The 25,332-nt window shown below is 38.4% G+C and overlaps 1 protein-coding gene across 3 annotated transcripts in view; it reads left to right on the top strand.

Annotated features, from left to right (window-relative positions):
- The first annotated feature begins 11,761 nt into the window (after positions 1 to 11,761).
- Positions 11,762 to 25,332, top strand: part of stx1a (syntaxin 1A (brain)) — a 31,339-nt gene continuing 17,768 nt past the window's right edge. For all 3 annotated transcript variants that reach the window (XM_079387728.1, XM_079387727.1, XM_079387726.1), the window contains exon 1: positions 11,762 to 11,920. In XM_079387728.1, coding sequence (XP_079243854.1) covers positions 11,891 to 11,920 — 30 coding nt within the window. In that variant the 5' untranslated portion in view covers positions 11,762 to 11,890. The remainder of the gene's footprint in view (positions 11,921 to 25,332) is intronic.

Consider the following 25,332-nt stretch of genomic DNA (forward strand, 5'->3'; position numbering starts at 1 on the left):
GGGAGTCCTGTACATTGTTCGGTTCCGGTATTAGAGCCGTGCAGCAGGGTAACTGGGTGACTGTGAGGCGGCCTAGTCGCGGGTCAAAACACCGCTCTTCTGCTCGGATCAGAACATCAAACAGGTTCTCCCCACTCAGTGACGCACCCACTGAGAAACCTGATGAAAGTGCTCTAGTTATTGGCGATTTTATTGTACAGAATGTGAAAATAGAGACACCAGCCACCATAGTCCAATGTTTACCAGGAGCAGAGCGCCTGACATCTTGGCAAATTTAAAAGTGCTGGCTACTGCTAAACATAAATTCAGTAAGATTGTTATCCACGTCGGCACTAATGATGTTCGACTTCACCAGTCAGAGATCACTGAAAATAATGTTAAAGAGGTGTGTGAACTTGCAAAACTGCATTTTTCCGTCTTAAAAATATATCTAAATTACGACCTGTGCGCTCAATGTCAAATGCAGAAACATTAATTCATGCATTCATGACCTCGAGGCTAGATTATTGTAATGCTTTGTTGGGTGGTTGCTCTGCACGTTTAATAAACATACTCCAGCTGGTTCAAAATGCAGCAGCTAGAGTTCTTACTAGAAGGAAGTATGACCACATTAGCCCGGTTCTGTCAACACTGCACTGGCTCCCTATTAAACATCCTATACATTTAAAGATCTTGCTAATTACCTTTAAAGCCCTTAATGGTTTGGCTCCTCAGTATTTGAGTGAGCTCTTATCGCATTATAGTCCTTCACGTCCGCTGCGATCTCAAAACTCTGGCCATTTGATAATACCTAGAATATCAAAATCAACTGCGGGCGGGAGATCGTTTTCCTATTTAGCGCCCAAACTCTGGAACAATCTACCTAACACTGTTCGGGAAGCAGACACACTCTGTCAGTTTAAATCTAGATTAAAGTCCGTATCCAGATCAGACGGTCACTGCAGCCACCCGGATCCAGTCCATATCCAGATCAGATGGTGGATCAGCACCTAGAGATGACCTCTACAGCCAGGACACCTAGATGAGCCCCAGAGACTGATCCCCAGTGAAGACCCCGTCTCCAAGACGGCCATCGGGACAAGACCACAGGAACCAGACGAGTCCTTTACACAATCTGATTCTGCTTTAGCCTAGATTTAAACTGCTGATTTTGTCTGGCCAGAGGAGAATGACACTATTTCGACAAACTATTTCCCCGTCTAAATACTGTAAAGCTGATATAAAGCCACTCGGCTTTGCATTGTTAAAAGCGCTATACAAATAATAGTGACTTGACTAGAAAGCGCAAAGTAATCTCCATCAGTGTTTCTCCTGTGATTTCTATTGAAGTGCACCAAGTGTTTTCCGACATCATTGCCTCCAGTGTTGCTCAATATGCTTTGTTATCCATAATAATGTCTGAATAATATCCTCATTTACTTACCTGAATTTCAATAAACCACTTTGACTGAATCCATCTCTTCTCTCTTGTGTGCTGATAACCTGAGAACTGGGTAGCAGCAATTATGAATCATTTTAATGGAGACTTTGACAACTTTATTAGAAAGAAAACATATTGTTGAAAAAGCCAGAACTTGTTATTCCAAAAACATACACAAGCAGGTGTAGGAATCTGAGATCAGTTAGTACATACATTGTTCCTCAATCTCTATGGCATGCTTCCGTTCAAGTCAAATGGCGTAACCTTTATCTCTATAGTGCTCTATACAGTACAGATATTTTCAAAGAGTAATAATAATACTGCAGTAATGTAATACATAACGTATAATGATACATTTATATTTCAGTTAATATTAAATTATATTTATATTATGCAAACATAATTAAATTCTGCTGTAAAGCAGCTCTGAAAAGAGAAATGTGTATGATGAGTGTATGTTTACTATATACAAATAGTCCTGTTTGTTGACGGAGGCTATTTACCAATGTCTGGCTGCGATAAACTGCCCTGCAAAAGACTTTTTTTATATATATATACATTGCAGAGCTTGTAAAAACTTACAAGAACAGGAAAAAAAAACATGGATGTATTCTTACAAAGAACAATCCTAAAAACAAGGACAGAAAAAACATCGAATGGGTTTGCACATATCAAGTTATGGCATTATCCGCACAGAGAAGAAAAGAAAAGCACAAAGCTTTTAAGAAAAGTTGTCATAACACATCAAAAATTTGGCACTCTTTTTGTTATTTGTAAGTCTAAGAGATGAAACGAGTCAAATTCAGCAAGAAAAGGGGGAAAAGACAAAGGAGATTTAAGCCATTTTTGCTTATGAAGAATTTTGCATTCAATATTAGAAAAAATGCCTGTTTATCAGTGGCATAACGAGTAAAACACGAGTTCGAATCCTCCTTTTGCCAAATTCATTCATTTATTTTCAATAAAAGTAAAGGAAATATTTTAAAAGTGGAAATAAAACACCTCATTAATAATACATTGTTTATTGGGTATGTGGGGGCTTTATCAGAATAATGCGGTATGCGTTTAATAATATTAATAAATATGATCATTTACATTCAATTAATGGCATACAGTGTTATAATGTACTACAGTTCTGAAGCATACACCTGTCACCTAACTACTATTTACACTTAGCCTATTGCTAACAAAATACTGCTGTTTTAGTGTAAACAGAATTTATCATTATTTGCACTTAATGTAACTAGAATATTCTGTTTTTTCCTCTTAGGGTAACTGCCAAAAAGCTAATAATATCATTGTTCAGTTAAAGACAGCTCAGTGTGGATTCAGTTCTGGTCAATATGTAAAGTTCATTAATTATTAAACGAGTTCAATTGGGCAATATAGCATTGTTTACTAGCATGAACAAGCCTTTGTAAAAAGAATGGTTATTTGAAAGGTAACAGCCTCCACAGCTGTGCTGAATTAATGTTCAGTGTCATGTGACAACACTGTGGCATACTACTCAGAAACATTATTTGTTGCTTATTGTAAACTGTATCACACACTATTCTTAAAAAAAATAAAAAAATAGTAGGCAGTATGCACTGTACTTGTCAGTAAGCTATGTGCCATTAATTACAGACAGGTGTGTTGGAGCAGGGTTGGAGATCCCTGCACTAGAGGCATGGCATCCTTGTGGGTACAAGGTATGTTTGTTCGGGACAGTTGCCTAGCTGATGATTCATCTTCTCAGAATACCTTCGCTAGGTCTTACAATTAGGAAATCCCCTCTTTAGCACCACGTCTGTGCATGTGCATTCAAACTAGGCAGCTTTTGGCTGCTTACATAGTTGAAACCACAAAAGTGGTCTACGCATATGTTTTATAGTGCTAAAATCATGTTTGCATGCACAGTCGTGGACGTGTGTAAATGTTACTTGCTGGGGGCCAAGTTTATAAAGTGTGTGTATGATCAGATTTGATCTTAAGAGTGTGCGTATGCTTTAATCCAAATGCTTAGTGTCACGTCAGGGTCTGAGCAGACGTACGCACTTTTTCTTCTCGGAGTACTGCAGGTTTCTGGAAATGTAAGCTGTTCTTGCAGCTCGCTGTTCGAAATGAAAGGATTTGGACGATGACTGGTGATATTTTATATGTTAATTACATTAATTAGGAGTTGTTTACAAGGCAGAGAACTGAAACCATTCAGTTGCACGCAAGTTCAACATCATTTGTGACTCATAGATATCTGAAAGAGAGGCGTACGTGCATTTTCTGTGTACGTTCATTGGGCCTCATTCATGAAACACTATGGGATGATATTAGACTCAAAATGATAATAGATGCATGCACAATTATCCATGTACTGCATAGATTTTATGCATGCATCTCACGAGCAGAAACCTTCGGATTCATAAAAAAGTAGTATTTTCAAAACGTTAGTTGCTACGAAAGAAATGTACACCAGGGGCTCGTTCTTCGTACGTTGCTTAAAACATCCGAGATCAAATGAGACATCCGAGATGATTTCATCGTGCTAATCATGATCCGGCTAATTGGGTTCTTCGAACAAACCTGTTGTTGATGATTAGTATCGCTGGATTGAGTTATCTGAGATAACTGCGCGTTCATGCGCTGGTTTAAAAGGGGATATGTATCGATAGTAGAAACACTGATCAGCAACGCTGTTATTGGTTGCCCACAATGGCCAAAGAGCGCGCCCACTTTTTCTCTGCGGCAGAACAAGAACTCTTGATGGAGGGCTATGGGGAGTTCCAAAATTTAATAAAAACATTTAATTAAATGCTTAAGTAGTGATTGTGTTAGAGGTTTTCAATCAGTTATTACAGTATATGTACATTAAACATTTTCATACTTTAATCTTTCATATTAGAGCCTCCACAGGACCCACTAGAAATTGGGAACAAGTAAAGGTGAAATACAAGAATATTCTACAAAATGGTAATAATTAACTACATATGTTGTTCTTAGTCTTTTTTTTTGTTGTTTTTGTTTTAAACGACTGTGAAATGATGTGCTTGTTTATATCAGCAACTAGGAAAAAGGCAGAGCAAAAAAAACAGGCGGTGGTCCTGCACCCTGAGTTAAATGTGAACCGACCCAATGTTCAGGACATCCCTGGGAGCAGCACTTCCTTAGACCCACAGCCAGGAAGCAGTAGCAGCAGCACCTTCATTACTGGTAAAGAGGTTTTTAATTCACTTTGTATAGGCTACTGTAAAATAATTGGTAGCTACCTTGCATTTGGTGTAATCCAAATGTCAGCTACACTCTTCAACTGGTAAATCTTGAGTAGTGCTGAATTGCATTGACATGAAAGGAAGGCAGTTAAACCTACTTTGAGTAAATGGGGGGGGGCTAAAAAGTTTCTATGTTTCTTTTCCTGTGTACCTCATTGTAATGAATTTTTATTTCTTTCTCTATTTCTGTGCAGTTTTACATAACACACCCACACTTTTACCTGTTCCCATGCAAGTGGTGGCTGAAGCATGTGCAGTAAGTGGACTTGTCCTTTTTTTTGTTTTTCTCAATAGTGAAATCAATATCAATAGTGGAGACACCGTATCACTTTGTCATACCATTTATTTTCATTGCACAGGACAGTGAAGAGACCCTCTCGGACGAGTGTCCTTTGGAGGAAGTACCTGTAAGTGCATAACTACACATAAAAATGCACTATATAATATACCCTATAAACTTATCAACTAATGTCCTTTATATTTTTGACCGCAATATGAGTTGCAGGAGTCTGCACAGAGGCCTGCAGAGAGGGAGTCTGCACAGAGAACTGATACAGAGGTGGACAGTGTTGCATTGTTTTTTTACCTTCAGTTTTTTTTTTTTTTTTTTTTTGTATGCGTTGAGTCTAATTTATTTTCTCTGCAAATGGCGCAGGGTGACATCCGTTCCCTCTATAAACGTAGCCTACAGCAAAAGGTTGAATATTTGCATTTAAAAAAACAAACTGAGGGGAGAAATGGAGCTCCAAGAGCTAAAGAAGAAAATTGCTCTAGAAATGGAGTTGCTGCCAAAGGAATTTCAGAGTAAGTACTAAAACATTTCAGAGCACTACTGTTGACCTTGCATAACAATATCTCTTTACAGGCAAAAGATGACCCTAATTTGTTGTTTTTTTTCTCAAAGAACAACTAATAAAAATCATTGAATCCATATTTGCCTTGTCGTTTTTTTTTTTTTTGTCTTAATTTTTATTAAATTATTCTCAAAAATGGTGTTCCACAATCCTGTCCCGTGCAGCTCTGACACTAGGTTGATCCAAGTGCACTGGCTGGAGGTCATCATCAGGCTGCACTTCCACCACAGGGGTCCTCTCCTTTCTAATGGTGGCAATGTTGTGTAATACAGCACATGCGACAATAATGTCGCATGCCCTGTCAGGTGCAACCCTCAGACTTTTCAGACACTGAAATCTTCCCTTTAGTTGCCCAAAGGTCATTTCAATGCGTGCCCTTGTCCTGGCTAGAGCTGCATTGTAACTGGTTTGTGGTCCAGGGTTGGGGTCAGGGAATGGAGTCATAAAATACTGCCTACAGGCATAGCCCCTGTCTCCAACCAGGATCCCATCGTAATCACATGTACAATGGTAAAATGCAGTTCTGTTAGGCCCACAATAAGTGTGTGTGTGTAATACAGTGAGCATGACATTAATATCCTTACCACGTTCAAATAATGTGCATAACTGTGACTCTCTGAAAATTCTTGAGTCATGCACAGATCCTGGCCATTTGGCTTCCACATTTGTGATATGACACATAGAGTCTAAGACATTGTAGTCAATCAACTGCATACTTATGGAATACATTGTGTATATATTACCAATATAAAATATTAAGAATAGTGATACTTAACTCACCTGCACATTTATACTGTGAACCCCCTTTCGGTTCACAAAATCCCCTTCATTTGGGGCCTTGATATGAATGTGTGTGCAGTCTATGGCACCAATCACATTAGGGAAGGCTGGGGGACAATCGATTTATATTTACTTGTGTGGTCATATTCATACGATCTTCATTAACAAGTAGAATGTACCTGCAATTGCGAAATAGCTCTGTTTTACAACTTGGGGTCTTAAGTGGCTTGGAAAGACTACAAAAACACCTAAAAACTGCTTTAGCGCCAGGTAAACTTTACGAATGGCACGACAGACAGCACTTTTGGCCAAGTTCTCCGCATCCCCAATAGTGTACAGGAAAGTGCCACTCGCAAAGAATCTCAACGCGATGCACACAGTTTGTGCTGTGGTTAAAGCCCGACTCCAACGAGTAGAACTTTTAATATGAGGTTCTAACAAGTTTATTATGTAAATGACACCCTCACGTGAAAAACGATATCTTTCAAAAAGTACACTATCGCGTTGTGCTAATGGATCCTGTCTGTGTCGCAAAACGCGATTAATTCTAAAAGCTCTGCGAATTATCCTCGCACCTTCCGCAACAGGTTGCTCTCGTAAAAACGGGCAAGACATGGCTGCGACAGACTTCCCTATCTCCTCCGCTTATAAAGCCGCGATCTAATCCTGTTTACATGAAATAAGCCTGCTCCCGAGCAGGTTTAAGCTTGCGCACCTGTTGCTATGACAGCAAGTCCAGGATGAGCGTCGAAGAACCAAACAATCCAAGATCATGCCAAATCGTCAACAATCAAATCCAGCTAACTGAGTTAGCGACGTACGAAGAACGAGCCCCTGCTCCCTACCAGGTGTAAATGGTGCGTAAAACGTTCTGTGTTCTAGCGGTTATCATCAATTTGATTTCGCAGATACTATTTAAACTAAACTGAGCTAGACAATGACATCACTGAATTCAATAATGAAATGCCTTTAACTGAAAATTGAGAGTTTAATCTTATTATTATACATTACTGACACTCTATCCTCCAGTTTGATACTGTTACGTGCTTTGACACAATCTGTATTGTTAAGGTGACTTGACTTGACTGGCAAACTGGTGACACTGAATTTTGATGCACTGCCATTATAATATTTAACAAGTAAGTTTGTTTTTTTTTTGTGCTTGAGAGTTGATAAACTGTTTAGCTCCGGTTTAGCTTTGGGTGAAACGCAATGCTTGTCACTGTTACTTTTTAGCCAGCCATCCAATCAATGGAGGAGGAGAGGGACAAATCCCACACCGACCAATCATTCTACTTGTACAACAACTGAACAACAGAGGAGTTAATATTACTGGTTACTGCTTATTTATATTCAGTAATATTCTTCAAAATGAGATGCTAGTAATATGTTACTGCCGTGGATATTCCACTTCATAGCAACCACAGCGTCTCAGCTGGAAAAATGCTGTGTCACCAGATGGCCGTTTTCAAAAGAGCACCTGTCATTTTTCAGGTGGCTGCATTCTTTTTTGCATTTAAGCAATATACTGGAGCCAAACCTAGAAAGTAGACCAGAATATTCCACTGCGTTCCTGGACACGAAATTTGCGCAGCTGTAATTCATAGGCTGGGATTATGCTAATTGTGTACGAGCGTGCACGAGCGCCCTATGATTGGAATTCATTAACATACACACTTAACTATCAAATCAGACGTTTACGAAGTGTTTGTGAATCCAGAGGAGAGTTTTCGGGAAGGTCTGTTTTATGTGTAAATTACTCTGAATCTACTCCTATATTGATGAATATTTCATGAATGAGGCCCATTCTATGAATCACACGTACGCATATTTGAGAAATGAACGTAAAATCAAATTTAGGATGGTTTCTGCACAACATTTTATAAATGAAGCCCTGGATGTTGATGCTATGTGGAAAGCAGCTGATCAAATGCGTTTGCTTCAGCCGAGCGCAATGAATAATATGTAAACATGAGTACAGTATTCTTGTTTGCTTGCCACTGAGTCTCTACTATGATGCCATTGTGATAACACCAGCGTGGCTGTTGTCATTATTTATTGATTGATTTTATTATTTGCCACTGTTGTGTAGCACCAGCAATGCTGCCACTTTCATTTTGTATGCCTGCCCAAAGCAATGCTTGTTTTATGTGAGTTTGCATTGGCTCACTCCCAGTTGGCTGATGCAGAGGGTGCAGGCATCACCTCTGTGTTCTCGCCAGGCTCTTTGCTCTAGTGGTTTCCAACAGGTCTGCTATGGCACAGCTCGAGTGTTCACGTGGGTATTTGGTTTATCCTTCGGTTTACCATCTTTTGGTTTATTGCAACTCTTCCCTCACTTATTAGTCAGGTGGTTGCTGTAACACAGCGGGATTTTATATGATGCCCATAGCGTCAGCTGCTAGGGATGGTAAGATTCACAGATTCACATCAGCGCATAAGCATAAAAGTTAACACGATGCATCGATTTAAAAAAATGTGCATTGGATACAAGTTGGCATTTGTATCGTGATGCATCATTTCTAACATTTGCATCAGTAAAAACTATTTATTTATATATAACTATTAGTATATGTGCTATACTTTTATTATTTAAAAAGTGACCAATAATTTGTGACCAACGAACGAGACGTACGTTACCTTGTTCCAGTCTCCAGAGTCTTACAGAAGCAGCTGCTTTTTCAGTCGAAATATTCATTGAAACAATGGCGGTCCAGAGGCATGTTCGATAGCGGATGCTCCACCCACCGCACAAGCGCTTGATCGTCATTGGTCTGTAAGATTTAAGGCCAGATGCAATAGGGCTTCAGTAATCTTGGAGAAAGAGGTTTCCCCATAGTGTCAGCTGCTGATGCCATGTCTTGTTCCCCTCCTCTCAAGGAAGCATGATTTCATAAACCAAAACGTTATTATACAATGTTTAAATTGCATTAATAAAATTGGGAACAAAAAAGCAAACAACTGTAATCAGAGAGCATATCTGATAATAAAAAAAAAAGATTAAAAATCATGACTAATATTCTGTAATCGTTATTTAAGAGGCTTATAGGTCACCAGTTTTCAAATTGAGAATGGTCTTTATGAGGTAGAGCAGGGGTTCTCAAAGTCTACATTCAAAGGTCCAAATCTGAATTTTCATCAGTGTCAAAGGTCCGGAACAATTGGTTATTACAAAACGTGTTTTTAATAAACATACATAACATATAACAAATAAACACTCATTTAAAAAAAAAAAAAGGTTCCCTTTGCATTCAAAATACTTTAATAACAAGTGCAAAAGTGGCAAAACAATTAATTTAAGTGTCAGCAGTAGAAGTCGACCTATAATATTTTTTGCTCTGGCCAATGCCGATATTTAGAAATCAGGGCAGCCTATGATTACATGATGCTGATTTTTTGGGCCGATTTTCTCTTTTTTTCCTTTTATATCAAAAGAGAGTTTGCGTAAATGGTTATTGCAGGGCACAAGATAGTAATAGTAGTAGTAGTAGCCTAATTCATAGTAATAATACATGGCTCAAAACTTAAGCACCTTCTCAAAACAGTTCTGAAGCATGCTTTTTTGTTTATGTTTGCTGACAGACACCAGTGTTTCCCGCAGACTAGCAAATGCAAGTTGATTCTCTGCCAGCAGGGGGCGCTGTTGGAGCGTGATATATAGCTGTTTCCCCGGTAACGACTGTAATCAAATAAGCGCTACTTTATCAGCCATTACAGGAAAGACCAAATGAAAATTGACATCAAAGCTTTTCTGAAGAAAACGGACGGTTCTTTTAAAAGATACATTCATATAAAAACACCCGCGCAGCATTTTATTTTTGAAACGCGCAGTGCTCAGTTTATTCAACGAAGTATAAGCCTTTTGGAAAATCTATTTGTAGCAGTCAGTTTTGATATTGTGACAAGCCGCCACAAACAAATGTATACACTGGGCACTGCTATAAGACAAATTGCCATAATATAAGTGATAGCAAAACAAAAAAAATAAATAAAAATATTAGCAGTGAAATGTCGCCCGATTACGTCAAACGTCATACGCTCACTGGATGTCATGATGACAACAAATGTCATGAAGGAAAAGTTTCAATATCTCGCCTGCAATTTCGGACCTTCTCCAAAAGACATAAAAAAATAAGAATAAATAAGCAAATGATTTACAAGTTTAACGTGCGTTTATCAAAGTAGGAAATATAATTAGTGTTCTTGAAATATGAAATAGAAGCGGGTCCGGATTGAATTCCCTCCGGGTCCGGATCCAGACCGGAGTCCGGACTTTGAGAAGCACTGAGGTAGAGGGTGGGAGATGATCATAAAGAGATTACTAGTGTTGGGGAATAACTACATTTAATTTAATCTGTTACACTTACTGAGAAAAAAAAGTGTCTTATGAAAATGTCAATTATTTTCTGTTTTGGTTTAGTTTGACCTGTATTTCTGTTTCCTGATTTAGTTCCTTTTTAGTTTTTTTTTTATGAATTAATGAATGTAGCCAGCACGTAAAATAAAATGTTTTACAACGATTAGGGGTTACATATGAATATTTTCACACACACAGATTATATGATTTCTTTCCCAAATTGCACTGACTGCTTTAAAATATGAGACGCCAATGTTTCAGGAGTTTAGGACACAGAATAGGACACATGCTTGATCGATAACGGTTTTATTTCCTATTTTGGATTTATGTATATGCTTTTTCCCCACTCAAAGCATTAGATGCCAGTGTTTCCTGACAAGATTTGATTTCAAAAACTGTATCATAGCTAAACTATTTCTTTTTATGATTTAAATCTGTATTTAACCTCAGAATGATCTCAAAGTAAAAAGAGGTGCTAAAATCTGATTTTGTAGTGGCTGTACCTTAAAATTAAATTATTATAATCTTAATTTAAGTCATGGAGTTTGAAGTCTGTCAGTAATCAGTGTTGAGTTCTACTGTAAGGTTTAACCCTGCATTCTTTACTTGTTTCAAAATTATTATCAGTTGAAAACATTAATTAGAAATTTAGAAATGTAATCAGCTGGCTTCATTACTTGAAATACAGCTACAGTAATTGAAATAGTACATTACTTATTACATTTTAAATAGGGTAAATTGTATATAACCTTTGCTGGTAATTATAGGTCATTATTTACCTATTTAATTATCACTTACTGAAAAAATGAAATATTTTATTTGTTTATCTGCATGTCATGTGACCATGAAGCATGAATATGCAAGTGTGATATTTCATTGTTAGAATATTTATTTTCAAATCTCAGGGGTACTTCAAATAAAAACACATTAGGTGAAAGATGATCAGATGACAAAAACCTGGTGAATTGATTAGTGTTCCCCTTACTGAACCTGGTGATGCAACAATTGAACTTTTTAATGCTTCGCTTCAGGATCACTTGAAAACACGCAGGCAGGCGTGCTGAAGCAGTAAATAAAGGTTGCAGGACTCCCGGTGATGATCTGTCTCTCTCTCTCTGTGTGTGTGTGTGTGTGTGCGTGTGTGTGCAGGGGTTTATGAGCGCGTGCGTCACAGACTTTCAACGCGACGCTCTTCTCCGCGAGCGACGAACGCGTCGGACTGACTGAATGAAACATGAAGGACCGCACACAAGAGCTCAAACATGTAAGTATTCAGTCAGGCTGAACTTTATATTGATGCTCGAGGAGGGACAGAAAAGAATAATTCATACTGACGACAACGAGCATGTTTTTTCTTTCTTTGATGATTTGGTATTGATTTCTCTTCAGAATCACTCAGATCGGCAGAGATGATGGCTCATGTTTGTTGTGCAGTAGCTGTATTTAATGTGTGAATATGAGATGAACACGGAAACGAGTTGTTTTCTTTGTTTTATCACTTTTAGACTATCATTTCCTTTATTTGAGTTGAATAGATTGAAAGAGACTGTCGGTGATTGACAGGAGCAGAAAATCATCCTTCATGAGTTTACCTGCTCGTAAGAAGAGCTGTTTACATGTGAGACTGAAATTAAATAATGTTAATATTAAAATAAAAAGGGGTTTGTGTTCGCGTAGATGGCAAAAGTACAGGCTCGTTTGCATATACAGCAAAAGTAATCATTGTGTCATAGAGCAGAAAACTGATTTATCATCATAAAGTTCACCGAGCAGATGTCCCAGGTGAAAAACAAGTGCACTTCCATAATAAAGTGGTCTATTTTAACACTGTATTTAAAAAAAACTATATTTAGTCAGTACGTGTAGTACACTTGAACCATCTTTCATACACTCAAGTGCACTACAAGTGGTGACTAAATATAGTTGTTTAAATGAGTATGTTAAAAGTGCATTTTAGCTCATATTCATGGTGTCTCAAAACAGCACAGTTGAGTACATTTAGATGATCTTAAATTTATCTTAAGTACTAAAGAATAATTTTTATTATATTAAGTACAAAATTAGTGTGTGAAAATAGAGCATTTAAGTACTTTATCGAAGTGTACTTGTTTTTCACCTGGAGTGATCGACTGGATGTTTACATGATAAATGATGCTTTAACTCTGTGATTTTCTAAATGGAGTGATCTGAGTTGAGCACAGTAATCATTAACCAGCTATCACTGAACAAACAGAGGACATGAGAGGGATTCTGTCCTGTTGTGTGTCATGTATTGACATGGCTTTAGCTTTTAGTTCACTTCAGGTTCAAACCAGCATCAACGCACTGCTCCACTGTTAGTATCCAGTTATTTGTGACACATTGCAGGTGTCCAGTGTGTGAATGAACACATCACTCATCCCGTGCTGACACAGTCATGATGAAGGTGAGATGAACTGCCTGAGGGGTAAAACTGACCCTTTGTAGTCTGTCAGACGCTGTGATGCTACAGTGTGTTGACAAGTGAAATGAAAAAGCCTTATTGTTTACATCGACCCAAGTTTCATTTCTGAATCAGAAAGAGCTTTATTTTAATGCTTGCGCATTCAAGGAATTTGTTTTAGTGTCACAAGCTTCCAGTACACAGAGACAACAACTACACACAGATAATAAAAAATAAGATGAGAATAAAAAAATACACGTGAATATAAATAAACAAAAATAGAAAAATAAAATAAATTGTATTTACAGTTGTTCTATAGATAGAACAGAATAGGAATAGAATAAGATGTAGGGATGTACTAGGATGTGGGGTGGTAACAAATAAATATAAGGTTATTACTCATATTTTTATTGCACAATGGGGGAACATTTAACTGTTCATAAGGTAGATTGCCTGGGGAAAGAAACTGTTCTTGTGCCTGACTGTCCTGATATTCGGTTGGCTTGGATGGCTTGGATGTGAGGGATCCAGAATGATTTTCTGAGCCGTTTTCATTATTCTGGATTTATACAGTTCTTGGAGGGTGGGCAGGGGGACAGCAATAATCCATTCAGCAGTCCGAACTGTTCTCTGTAGTCTTCTGATCCCTGATTTTTGACATCAGACATCGACTACTGATTATTGATTCTGATTTCTGTCACTATAGGGCTGTATGATATTGACAAAGGAAATATATTTCAATATTCTTTGTGATTTTGTTGATACTGATAATTAGAGTTTTTTTTTTTTGTGGTGGTATCTTGGCAGGTTTAGGCCTGTCATGGACATCTGATTCCCAAAGCTTTACATATTCTGTGCAGTGGTCAGTTTAGTGACAGAGACTTTTTCATCAAGGGGCAACACATGCCAATTAATTTAGTATTTACTGAGGCGTTTTTACCTTTATAAGGGCAGCTTTCTTACCTTATTATAAATGCATCATCTTTTGTCAAATTCTTACATTCAATAAATAAAATCAGTTAGAATAATAAGACACTGTTACCAATGAAATGAAATCAATGAAAAAAATAATTTTTCAAAGTGGCACAGAAGCTGCATCTAACTCAGCATTTACATGCACTGCAATTAAAATTGCATAAATAATGCTATGAGATGATTGTTTTAAAAATAATATTTTGAACATTGAAATTTGCAATAAATTGCAATAAAAAAAATTTTTTTTTACAATTAAATGATAAATACGAAACTAAAATTAAAAAGTCACTGTCTTAATGTTTGAGTCATTGAATCATTTATTCAACCAATTCATTTAAATGGCTGATTTATTTAGGAACAAAAAACTGTGTTGTTTAGAAACAGTTGTGTTGTGACATGTTTGGAACTATTTTCATTGGTGAAATAGAGCAAAAACAGATAATATAAAAAATATTGCATCGAAAAAGTAACTCACGGTATTAACTTCTTGTTTATTGAACAAATTTGTTTATAAATTTCTTGTTTATTGCATAAAATCAATATAACAATTGCAATTATTCTGATATTAGGAAAAAAAGATCTTGCTGAAAGCACCCCCCCCCCCACACACACACAAAGTGTCTGTTCTGGGAGTATGTAAGATCTGTGGCTTGCCTTATGCACATGCAATGCTATTCGTTGAAAGTACAACAGTCATATATTTACAACAACAAATTCCACTCACTTCAATGTAGGGGGCTCCGAAGTTGCAAAAATATATAAAAAGCAACATACAGTTGCTTTGACTATATCACGTAGAAATATGACAAAAACTCAGAAAAGCGCATTTTCCCCCCGATGTCTTGAATTTTGGGGTCATTCGAAATGCAGTGTACTAGGCTACATTAGTGAAAGTGTGCTTTTAAGGCATTCTTGTTTGTTTTTGCAAAGTGAGTGACATACTTGATAATGTCAGATTCCACATCTTTGAAACAACAATAATTACGATATTATCGTAGACTATGTCACCATAATGAGACACACTGTGCGAAGCGGTCTTTCCTGAGGGTTGTTTTTATGTGTTTTCAGAGCATATGGAGGTTGTGTTCTAAATAAAGACTCATCTGTCTGTGAGAATTTTAATTTCCATTCATTTACTGTGCTCTGGTTATTCTCAAACACATGCTGAAAATGAGCCCTCAGTTACCAAGTATAACAGCAATTAATTATAACGAGTAGTCTCATTTTCATTTCTTCTGTTTATATATATATATATATATATATATATATATATATACACTCACCTAAAGGATTATTAGGAACACCATACTAATACTGTGTTTGACCCCCTTTCGCCTTCAGAACTGCCTTAATTCTACGTGGCATTGATTCAACAAGGTGCTGAAAGCATTCTTTAGAAATGTTGGCCCATATTGATAGGATAGCATCTTGCAGTTGATGGAGATTTGTGGGATGCACATCCAGGGCACGAAGCTCCCGTTCCACCACATCCCAAAGATGCTCTATTGGGTTGAGATCTGGTGACTGTGGGGGCCATTTTAGTACAGTGAACTCATTGTCATGTTCAAGAAACCAATTTGAAATGATTCGAGCTTTGTGACATGGTGCATTATCCTGCTGGAAGTAGCCATCAGAGGATGGGTACATGGTGGTCATAAAGGGATGGACACGGTCAGAAACAATGCTCAGGTAGGCCGTGGCATTTAAACGATGCCCAATTGGCACTAAGGGAAAACATCCCCCACACCATTACACCACCACCACCAGCCTGCACAGTGGTAACAAGGCATGATGGATCCATGTTCTCATTCTGTTTACGCCAAATTCTGACTCTACCATCTGAATGTCTCAACAGAAATCGAGACTCATCAGACCAGGCAACATTTTTCCAGTCTTCAACCGTCCAATTTTGGTGAGCTCGTGCAAATTGTAGCCTCTTTTTCCTATTTGTAGTGGAGATGAGTGGTACCCGGTGGGGTCTTCTGCTGTTGTAGCCCATCCGCCTCAAGGTTGTGCGTGTTGTGGCTTCACAAATGCTTTGCTGCATACCTCGGTTGTAACGAGTGGTTATTTCAGTCAAAGTTGCTCTTCTATCAGCTTGAATCAGTCGGCCCATTCTCCTCTGACCTCTAGCATCAACAAGGCATTTTCGCCCACAGGACTGCCGCATACTGGATGTTTTCCCCTTTTCACACCATTCTTTGTAAACCCTAGAAATGGTTGTGCGTGAAAATCCCAGTAATTTGGGATTGTGAAATACTCAGACCGGCCCGTCTGGCACCAACAACCATGCCACGCTCAAAATTGCTTAAATCACCTTTCTTTCCCATTCTGACATTCAGTTTGGAGTTCAGGAGATTGTCTTGACCAGGACCACACCCCTAAATGCATTGAAGCAACTGCCATGTGATTGGTTGATTAGATAATTGCATTAATGAGAAATTGAACAGGTGTTCCTAATAATCCTTTAGGTGAGTGTATATATATATATATATATATATATATATATATATATATATATATATATATATACAGTATCTCAAAGAAGTGAGTACACCCCTCACATTTTTGTAAATATTATATCTTTTCATGTGACAACACTGAAGAAATTACACTTGGCTACAATGTAAAGTCGTGTGAACAGCTTGTATAACAGTGTAAATTTGCTGTCCCCTCAAAATAACTCAACACACAGCCATTAATGTCTAAACCGCTGGCCACAAAAGTGAGTACACCCCTAAGTGAAAATGTCCAAATTGGGCCGAAAATGTCAATATTTTGTATGGCCACCATTATTTTCCAGCACTGCCTTAACCCTCTTGGACATGGAGTTCACCAGAGCTTCACAGGTTGCCACTGGAGGCCTCTTCCACTCCTCCATGACATCACGGAGCTGATGGATGTTAGAGACCTTGCGCTCCTCCACCTTCCGTTTGAGGATGCCCCATAGATGCTCAATAGGGTTTAGGTCTGGAGACATGCTTGGCCAGTCCATCACCTTTACCCTCAGCTTCTTTAGCAAGGCAGTGGTCGTCTGGGAGGTGTGTTTGGGGTCGTTATCATGTTGGAATACTGCCCTGCGGCCCAGTCTGCTTCAGTATGTCACAGTACATGTTGGCATTCATGGTTCCCTCAATGAACTGTAGCTCCCCAGTGCCGGCAGCACTCATGCAGGCCCAGCCATGACACTCCCACCACCATGCTTGAATGTAGGCAAGACACACTTGTCTTTGTACTCCTCACCTGGTTGCCGCCACACACGCTTGACACCATCTGAACCATGCAGACCAATTTGATGCAGTGTGCTGCGTATGGTCTGAGCACTGACAGAATGACCCCCCACCCCTTCAACCACTGCAGCAATGCTGGCAGCACTCATACGTCTATTTCCCAAACACAACCTCTGGATAGGATGCTGAGCACGTGCACTCAGCTTCTTTGGTCGACCATGGCAAGGCCTGTTCTGAGTGGAACCTGTCCTGTTAAACCGCTGTATGGTCTTGGCCACCGTGCTGCAGCTCAGTTTCAGGGTCTTGGCAATCTTCTTATAGCCTACGCCATCTTTATGTAGGGCAACAATTATTTTTTTTCAGATCCTCAGAAAGTTCTTTGCCATGAGGTGCCATGTTGAACTTCCAGTGACCAGTATGAGAGAGTGAGAGCAATAACACCAAATTTAACACACCTGCTCCCCATTCACACCTGAGACCTTGTAACACTAATGAGTCACATGACCCCGGGGAGAGAAAATGGCTAATTGGGTCCAATTTGGACATTTTCACTTAGGGGTGTACTCACTTTTGTGGCCAGCGGTTTAGACATTAATGGCTGTGTGTTGTTATTTTGAGGGGACAGCAAATTTACACTGTTTTACAAGCTGTACACTCACTACTTTACATTGTAGCAAAGTGTCATTTCTTCAGTGTTGTCACATGAAAAGATATAAAAAAATATTTACAAAAATGTGAGGGGTGTACTCACTTCTGTGAGATACTATATATATATATATATATTAGGGATGCCACAATTCTCAATATAATATTGAACCGTTCGGTACGACATCCACGGTTCAATACGCGCTTGTGAATTGCGTTTTTTTCGGTTTTACATTTAAATAATTTATGTGCGTTTTATTTCTCTCCGAATTGACTGTTTGTGTGTGCCTGTAAGTCTACGAGCTGAGATGAGGAAACTCCTTCCCGCGAGTAAATATTCAATCACTATTCTCTAAAGTTAGGGGGCGCTTAACCATCATTCCACACTTTAACATGGCGAGCAGCGGTGAAGTGAGGCAACAGTACGAGGAAGCGCCGGCGTATTTCAAATCCGCGGAGTGGAGACATGTCGGTTTTGCCGTTGAGTATAATGCCGAGGAAGAAAAAACGGTGAACAAAAAAATGACTGTGTGCAAGCATTGTTTTACACGTATAGCCTACTCAAACGGAAATACTTCCAACTGTTAAGTTTAATTAAGATGGTTTATTTATGTTTACTGAAGTACAAATATGTTTATTTGAAATGGTCAATTTATGTTTATTAACTTCACATGTATGTTTATTTTCAAAATGTAGGAATTTATGTGTTCCCCAGTTTGTACATGGGCTACCAGCAGCTCTAAGATTTCAGTGTTATTTTTTTTATTATACAATACACTAGGAACTAGTGTACTTTTCTTGGCTTTTAAGTAAAATAAAGGAGTATTGCAATAAATCGTTTTTATTTGTTTCTCCTTAACCTCTTACTGTTCCTATTGCCTAAGCATAGAATAACAAAAAAACACATGTGTCAAGCCATCAGAACCGAACCGAACCGAAAACCGTGTTAAAAAACCGAGGTATGTATTGAACCGTAGGCTAACTGTATTGTTGCATCCCTAATATATATATATATATATATATATATATATATATATATATATATATATATATATATATATATATATATATATATATATATATATATATATATATATATATATATATATACACACACACACAAATATGAAAATTTATTCTTAATTCTCAAAAACCAAAATTAATAATTATATGGGTGGTGATGGCGCAGTGGATAAGACACATGTCTTTGGTGTGAGAGACCTGGGTTCGAATCCACTGTAAGACACCAATGTGTCCCTGAGCAAGACACTTAACCCCTAGTTGCTCCAGAGGCGTGCGACCTCTGACATATATAGCAATTGTAAGTCACTTTGGATAAAAGCGTCAGCTAAATGAATAAATGTAAATGTAATTCATTTGAATTTCGCTCTTAAAGGTTTGTACAAACCCTGTTTAAAATATTCAATATTTATGATCCTTACAAGTCCTTACAAGGGTCCTTATCCATAAGGAACTGAAGCCTCTAATGACATTGATGAAGATGAGGTAAGATGTTGGTAAAGTTTAGGGACTGTTCTAATTTCTTGATGGTGTTTGGTGTTGTCCACTGGAGTACTACATAAACCTTATTCTTATCCATCATCACGCCTTTGTCATTGATGACATGGTCAAGGAAAGTAACAGTAGAGATTATTAAAAATTATAATTTGTTTCCACACAAGTTGTTTTTAAGTTGTCTCTGTTAGGGTTGGGTGATATGGAGCAAAAATCATATCTTTGTATTTTTAGGGTGAACTGCGATACACATGGGAAGAATTTCCCTTTGTCCCTCTTCTGGTCATTAATTTTTCATCACTGGACGCGATGCATTTCTAGTAAAACATGCACAACATTACAACTTATTATGGACTGAGATGGAATGAAGATAATACAGATTTGTCAGGATAGATGGCTGAAATGTGTTCAAAATGTTTGACAGTTTATCTCAATACCCTTAAATCAAGCCTGTAACTTCTATAAAGAAATGTATAGCTAATAAGGTATAGTATACAATTTTAAACACTTTTTTTACTGTTCATTTTATATTACATTGTAATTCTACATTGTCTAAATTAAAAATGTCAGTGATAATTATATTTTCGTTCAAATATTTACATTTAGTAATTTAGCAGATTTTTATCCAAAGCGACAACAAAAGAGCAACATATAAATGCTGTGACAAGTCCCGGTTAGTCTAAGGCAGTATATGTAGGAAGTTTTTTTTATTTTTTATTTAATAATAATAGATCAAACGAAAACATCCCAGGTTACAAATGTAACCATGGTTCCCCGAAAGGGAAGGAGGCACTGTGTCCTCTAGTGGACACTATGGGGAATGCCATCAGCATGACAGGTGTCTGAAGCACATGTGAAAACACTCCAAATCCACTGGACCGTACAGTCCGTGATGTCATTAGCAGAGTGCCGGGAAGTATAAGAGAGCACCTGTAATGGACGTCATCAACTGCTTTATCTGAAGGAGATGTGAAAACAGACAAGCCCTAGGCATTACAAGGGGGTGCAGTGTCCAACAGTAATATAAAAGGAGGGACATCCCAAGTTGGGAAAACAACAGACAATGGGCCATCTACTTGAACCCCTAACACAGGGGAGACAGCCCAAAGCATGAGGGATTCAGGGTACAGCCTGCTTGTGAATACCCTGAAATCAGGCATCCTAACATATCGAAAAGGAACAGGGGGCAGCCCAAATTGTACATGCAGACCAAACGGAGGGAGCAAGGAACCCTGCTTCAATATCAACATACTTTTGTGAAAGACAGCTTGCTCCACCCGGGCCAAAGAGCAGCTAGTCAAAGGGAACTCTCCTCAGATATCTACCAACTTTGATGATATTACAGGTGGGTCACTGTAAACACACTGGCAGCCTGACCTGAGAACTTCTAAAAAGAGAGCAAGGAACCCTACTTAAAACTCAAAATCACTGGGTTTCATAAAAGAGATAGCCATCAAAGGAAACTGTTCTTAAATAAGTACATCTTTGATAAACTTCCACTTAAAAGAGGTACAACCGCCATGCTTGATCCTGCCCATTTCTTGAAGATGGCTAAAGACTTAGATTGAGTTAGGGAAAGGTCATTCCACCAGCAGGGAACAGTTAAGGTAAAAGTCTGTGAAAGTGATTTTGTGCTTCTTTGGGTTGGCACTATAATGTGCTGTTCACTTGCAGAACACGAGCTTCTGGAGGACACATAAGTCTGAAGTAATGAATTTAGGTAAAGGGGTGCAAAGCCAGTGGTTGTTTTGTAGGCAAACACCAATGCCTTGAATTTTATGTGAGAAGCTATTTGTAGCCAGTGCAAATTGATAACCAGAGGTGCAACATGCACTCTTTTCAGCTCGTTAAAGACTAATCTTTCTGCCACATTCTGGATTAGTTGCTGAGGTTTGATAAATCTGGCTGGAAGACCTGCAAAGAGAGCATTGCAATAGTCCAGTCTGGACAGAACAAGAGCTTGAACAAGGAGTTGTGCAGCATGTTCCAATAGAAGACTAATTTTCGAAAGTTGTATAAGGCAAATCTATAGGACCGAGCAATGTGGTCTGTGAGATTCAGCTGATCATCGAACATTTCTTGGAGGACAACAATGGGGAGGATGTGAAATTATATTTTTTTAATTAAATCCAGAAAATGAAATGCTGAGAAATATACAGTATTGTGTATAACCAGGATGTGAGTTGGTAAAGAACAAAAATGGGGGATATTTTAATATCGCTGTATCACGTGCCTTGTCAGTTTTGTGCATTTGCTTGGTCCTTTGTTGAGTTAAACAGTAAAGCGTGTTCAAGTGCCAGTAAAAAGACTTGAACAATGTGAAGAAATACTCTTTGAGGGAAGCAGTCAATCAGCATGTAAGTGTATTTATTTCTTGTTTCATTAGTTTTTAATGCAGTTGTCATAAATGGAAAATGCTAGGAAATGCTTGTTTTGTTTACTGTGTGTGTGTGAGATGTGCTGAACAAAACTCCAAGGTTCCTGGCTGTTCTGAAAAGTCTTACGGTTGATGCGTCTAGATGGATGGAGAAATTGTGATGAAGTGTTGGGTTGGCTGATACCACAAGCAGTTCTGTCTTAACAAGGTTGAGTTGAAGGTGATGGTCCTTCATCCAGCAAGAAATGTCTGTTAGACATGCTGAGATGCGAGCAGCTATCATGGACAGCATAGCATAAGCGTAACAGTAATGTGAAAAGCCATGTTTCTGAATGACAGAACCGAGTGATGCCATGTAGACAGAGAAGAGAAGTGGTTCAAGAACTGAGCCTTGAGGCACCCCAGTAGCTATATGTTGCGACTTGGACTCCTCACCCCTCCAAGATACTTTGAATGACCTATCTGAGAGGTAAGACTCGAATCATAGGAGTGCGGTTCCTGAGATCCCTTTTGCCATGAGGGTTGACAGGAAGATCTGGTGGTTAACCATGTCAAAGGCAGCAGACAGATCCAACGAGATAAGTATTGAAGATTAGTCTTAATGCTTCAACAACCGAGAGCAAGACAATCTCGGTTGAATGTCCACTTCTGAAGCCAGGTTGGTTGCTGTCCATGAGGTTGTGTGAGAAATGCAGAGACTTGTTTGAACACAACTTGTTGAAGTGTTTTTGCAATGAATGGAAGAAGGGATACTGGTCTGTTTTTTTTTAAAGTGCTAGAGTAAGAGTGGGTTTCTTAAGTAGTGGGGTTATCTGAGCCTGTTTAAATGCTGAGGGAAAAACAACAGTGTAAAGGGACATGTTAAAGATGTAAGTGCAAGCACAACTGAAGGAGAAATGGCTTGAAGGAGATGAGATTGAATAGGATCAAGTAGACAAGTAGCAGGATGATTGGAAAGGATGAGGTTTGAGACTTCTGTCTCAGAGAGTGGAGAGAAGGATGTGAGCAAGTGTATGTTTGCTGATAAGATATGTTTGTGGTGTGGAAAATTGTGCACTGATGGTTGTAATTTTTTAATGAAGAATGTGGCAAAGTCATCAACTGTTTGAGCTGATGAAGGGTGGGGGAGGATAAAGGAAGGAGGAAAATTTTTAAGGAACATGCAAAAGTTGTTAATTTTGTTAGCAGTGAACACAATAGAATAGAAGGAAGAGAGGAGTAAACGATACACACTAAGGTCAGTATGATTTTCGTCACACCCTCTCTGCAGCCCTGAGTTTAGAACGATACTCGCGGTGAACATCAGATTAAGACATTAACTTGTGAGCAGAAAACACAAGATACTTCTCTTTTCAATATAAATAAGATTTTATTTATATAAACCTAAGACATGTAAACTAATCTAGCACATGAACACAAGCATTCACCCATTCACACGTTGCAGAAAGAGAGAAAGTAAGGAAAGGATGAGCTTAAGAGAATGGAAATGTGATATCAAGTTTACAGCAATGTGTTCAATTGCATAGACCTGAACAACCATCAATCACTTATTTAACCCTCGCTTTGAGTTTCTCAATGAGGCTAAAATTTATATTAAAGTCACCAATTCAGAACTTAGAGGCGTTACTTGCTTGCTTTGCCTGTGTTACGGGTTTCCTTTGTGTTGTCGTTGCAGAAAGGGGGTTCCCCGAAGTGTCTGATTGGCTGGAAGTTCAGTAGTCTTTGAAGTGAGGTCTTGGGCGTTGGCTGAGGATGCGGAGTTGGTCTGGTTGAAGTTTGAAGCGAGTGCAGTCAGAGCTGAACTTTGTAGCAAACTTACATTAGAACACGAAACTCCACGGAAAGAAAAGAAACTAAAGTAAAAGAATAAAATTATGTAACGAGACTAAGTTGTTTTCCTTCTCATTATGGCACGTGGGCCAGAGCACGCTCAAAGAGCAGCACGCGGTAGCAAAAGAGAAGAAGAGAGTAATTAAGAGAGCATTTTTACGAAGAAGAGTAAGAGCGACAAAAGGAAGAGAGAGAAGAGAAAGAGGGCAAGAGTTTTTAAACTCGGCTTTCAGACCGTCCCATCTGGATGTCTTGACCAATTAGATACTGTCCTTGCTTGGGGTATTGCTTTGTTTCTCCACCCCCCTAATAAATCGTTGTTATCTGTTCAGTCAGAGGTCTGAACTTTACAGGCTCTTGCAAAGTATACCTTTTAAGCATGATTTCTATAACAAGACTATGATGCTTTTGACAAAGAATTAATTGGAAGAAACATTTAAAGCAATGTAAGAATTTTCAAACTCATACATACCAATCATGCATTTGAATCCTTCAGCTATTCAATAATGATTAAAAAGACATACATATTATTTGATTAAAACATGATATGTGGGTTACAAACATAATATGGGGTTCTGCATAAAAATGTCCTTTTAGGATGATTTTATGGGCATATGAAAAAGAAAGTATTTGTGTAGTTCTAAGACATGTAGAACGAAGACATGTTCTTTAGACAAAGGAATTTTGGTTTGGTCTTCTATGTGTGGAGACCTGCCCAAGAGAGTCTGTAGCTCGTGATTTTCTATCACAGGTTTACATGTGACCATCAGTCTTGATTACTTGGAACAAATTTGACAGTCTCCTTCTTGAATTTGAATTATTAATAAGTGTTCTTTTGTCTCAATGTTGCAAGCTGTTTTGTGAAAGAGGCTTGCTGGTTAGTTTGCTTCAAACTAGCTGGTGCTCGGATCTGGACAGATTTATTACATCCTGTTTCTTGGAGCCTCTCTGAATTCCAGCACCTCAGGTTTCAATGTTCTGATCGCCTCTTCACTTTGTCTGATTCAGTCTCTGTTATCTTACAGTGTGGTATGGTCCTCGAGAGATCGCTCCCCCTGCTCCAGCAGGAGGTGGAAGGTTGGATTGTCCATGAATAAATAAAAAAGAAAAACTTTCAACAAACAGAAACAAAATGCGGGGACACACGGGTCTTTTGTCATGTATCGGTGTGTCAAATGAACATGCACAAAGATGAAGATGACGGTTAACAGTCATTAATAAATCTGTTTATTCCACAAATCCACAAAACAAGAGCTGGAAACACACGTATACAATAGACGAGACCCGACAAACTAAAACTGAACAAAATGAAAAAACTTAAATACACAAGCAAATGAGGATAATGACTGAATAAACTAGACACAGGTGAACAGAATGACACAATATAAGAGAGACAGGAACTAGGCCAAAGGACACATGGGATGAATGAAAACAAACTCAAAGTTCAAGTGATGGTGACACATATTTGCACAAAAAAACAATATCAAAAACTTGATATTTTGAGCACTCAATTGAAAACATAATGTATCAATCGTACTTACAGGTTGTGGTTCTGTCGCGGTCCGTCCAGGTCACTTTTCCGTCTGCGATTAAAGGGCGGAAAAGATTACAGAAGCAGTTCTCAGTAAAATGATGAGTACACAACAAAAGGTTTGTATTGTATTGCTGTGGTATCGTGGAAA

The sequence above is a fragment of the Barbus barbus genome (genome assembly GCF_936440315.1).
Source record: "Barbus barbus genome assembly, chromosome: 31".
NCBI lineage: Eukaryota > Metazoa > Chordata > Actinopteri > Cypriniformes > Cyprinidae > Barbus > Barbus barbus.